Raw genomic sequence first — 905 nt, forward strand, 5'->3', positions numbered from 1 at the left:
CCCGGCCAGGCTGCGCAGTCGGGGGGGGCCCCGCGGCCCCGGCCCCCCCCGCCCCCCATTAAAGCTTGAGCTCGTTGGCCACCTTGGAGGCGATGTTCTTGAAGGCCATGGAGGTGCCGGCAATGCGCTTGAAGCGGACGCCGTTGAGCGAGAGGCGCGGCAGCTTGCACACCTCCATCTCCCACTGGGCGAAGGCGGGCTGCCCGGGCGCGCCGTGGGCGCACAGCAGCACGTAGCGCTCGGGGGCCTCGCAGGCGCAGCCGTTGGCGTCCAGCACCTTGCGGATCTCGCGCAGCATCTCGCCTGGCTCCAGCGCGCTCGTTGTCTTCATGCTCCACGTGAAGCGCAGCGAGCGTGGCTTGGGCTCCTCCCCGGGCCCAGGGCCCACTCCTGGCACGGCCCCCCGCTCCTTGTCCCTGCCCAGCACTGGCGGCCTGGTTGGGAGGAGAGGGGTTAGGGGGGCACCTGCAGCACCCAGCTCCCACCTGCTGCCCAGCCCTGGCCTGGGACACTGAGTGTGCAGGTGGTGGGCGGGGGGGAGGGGGGGGGGGTACTGCTGGGTGGAAAGCCAGGTGTTGGGCAGGGGGAATCCAGGCATTGGGAGGGATCCAGGTGTCTGGGGGGGTGGCGGAAACCCAGGTGTCCGGGGGGGCAGGGGACCCAGGTGTCTGGGGTCTCCATCCTCACCTGAGTGTCTCCACTCGGTCTTTGCTCTCGGGCTCATGCAGGTTCCTCAAAAGACAGAGGGTGGGGGCAATGTTAGGACAGCCTGGGGGCACAGCTCTGGTGGAGCAGAGAGCTGGACCCGGGTGCCTGGACCCCAGCTCTGAGTGCCAGACCCCGGAAGGCCCTGCCTGAACACGGCAGAATCCAGGAATGCAGGCTCCCGCCCGCCACTCAGCCTC

At 69.5% G+C, this 905-nt stretch overlaps 1 protein-coding gene across 1 annotated transcript in view; it reads right to left on the reverse strand.

The window, feature by feature from the left end:
- Positions 1 to 6: 6 nt before the first annotated feature.
- Positions 7 to 905, reverse strand: part of MARK2 (microtubule affinity regulating kinase 2) — a 25,465-nt gene continuing 24,566 nt past the window's right edge. The window contains exons 12-13 of the mRNA XM_025193257.1: positions 688 to 902; positions 7 to 434 (exon numbers count right to left, since the gene is read on the reverse strand). Of these exons, the coding sequence (XP_025049042.1) occupies positions 59 to 434; positions 688 to 902 (591 nt within the window). The 3' untranslated portion in view covers positions 7 to 58. The remainder of the gene's footprint in view (positions 435 to 687; positions 903 to 905) is intronic.

This window comes from Alligator sinensis, unplaced genomic scaffold (assembly GCF_000455745.1).
Source record: "Alligator sinensis unplaced genomic scaffold, ASM45574v1 scaffold1860_2, whole genome shotgun sequence".
In the NCBI taxonomy this organism is placed as follows: Eukaryota; Metazoa; Chordata; order Crocodylia; family Alligatoridae; genus Alligator; species Alligator sinensis.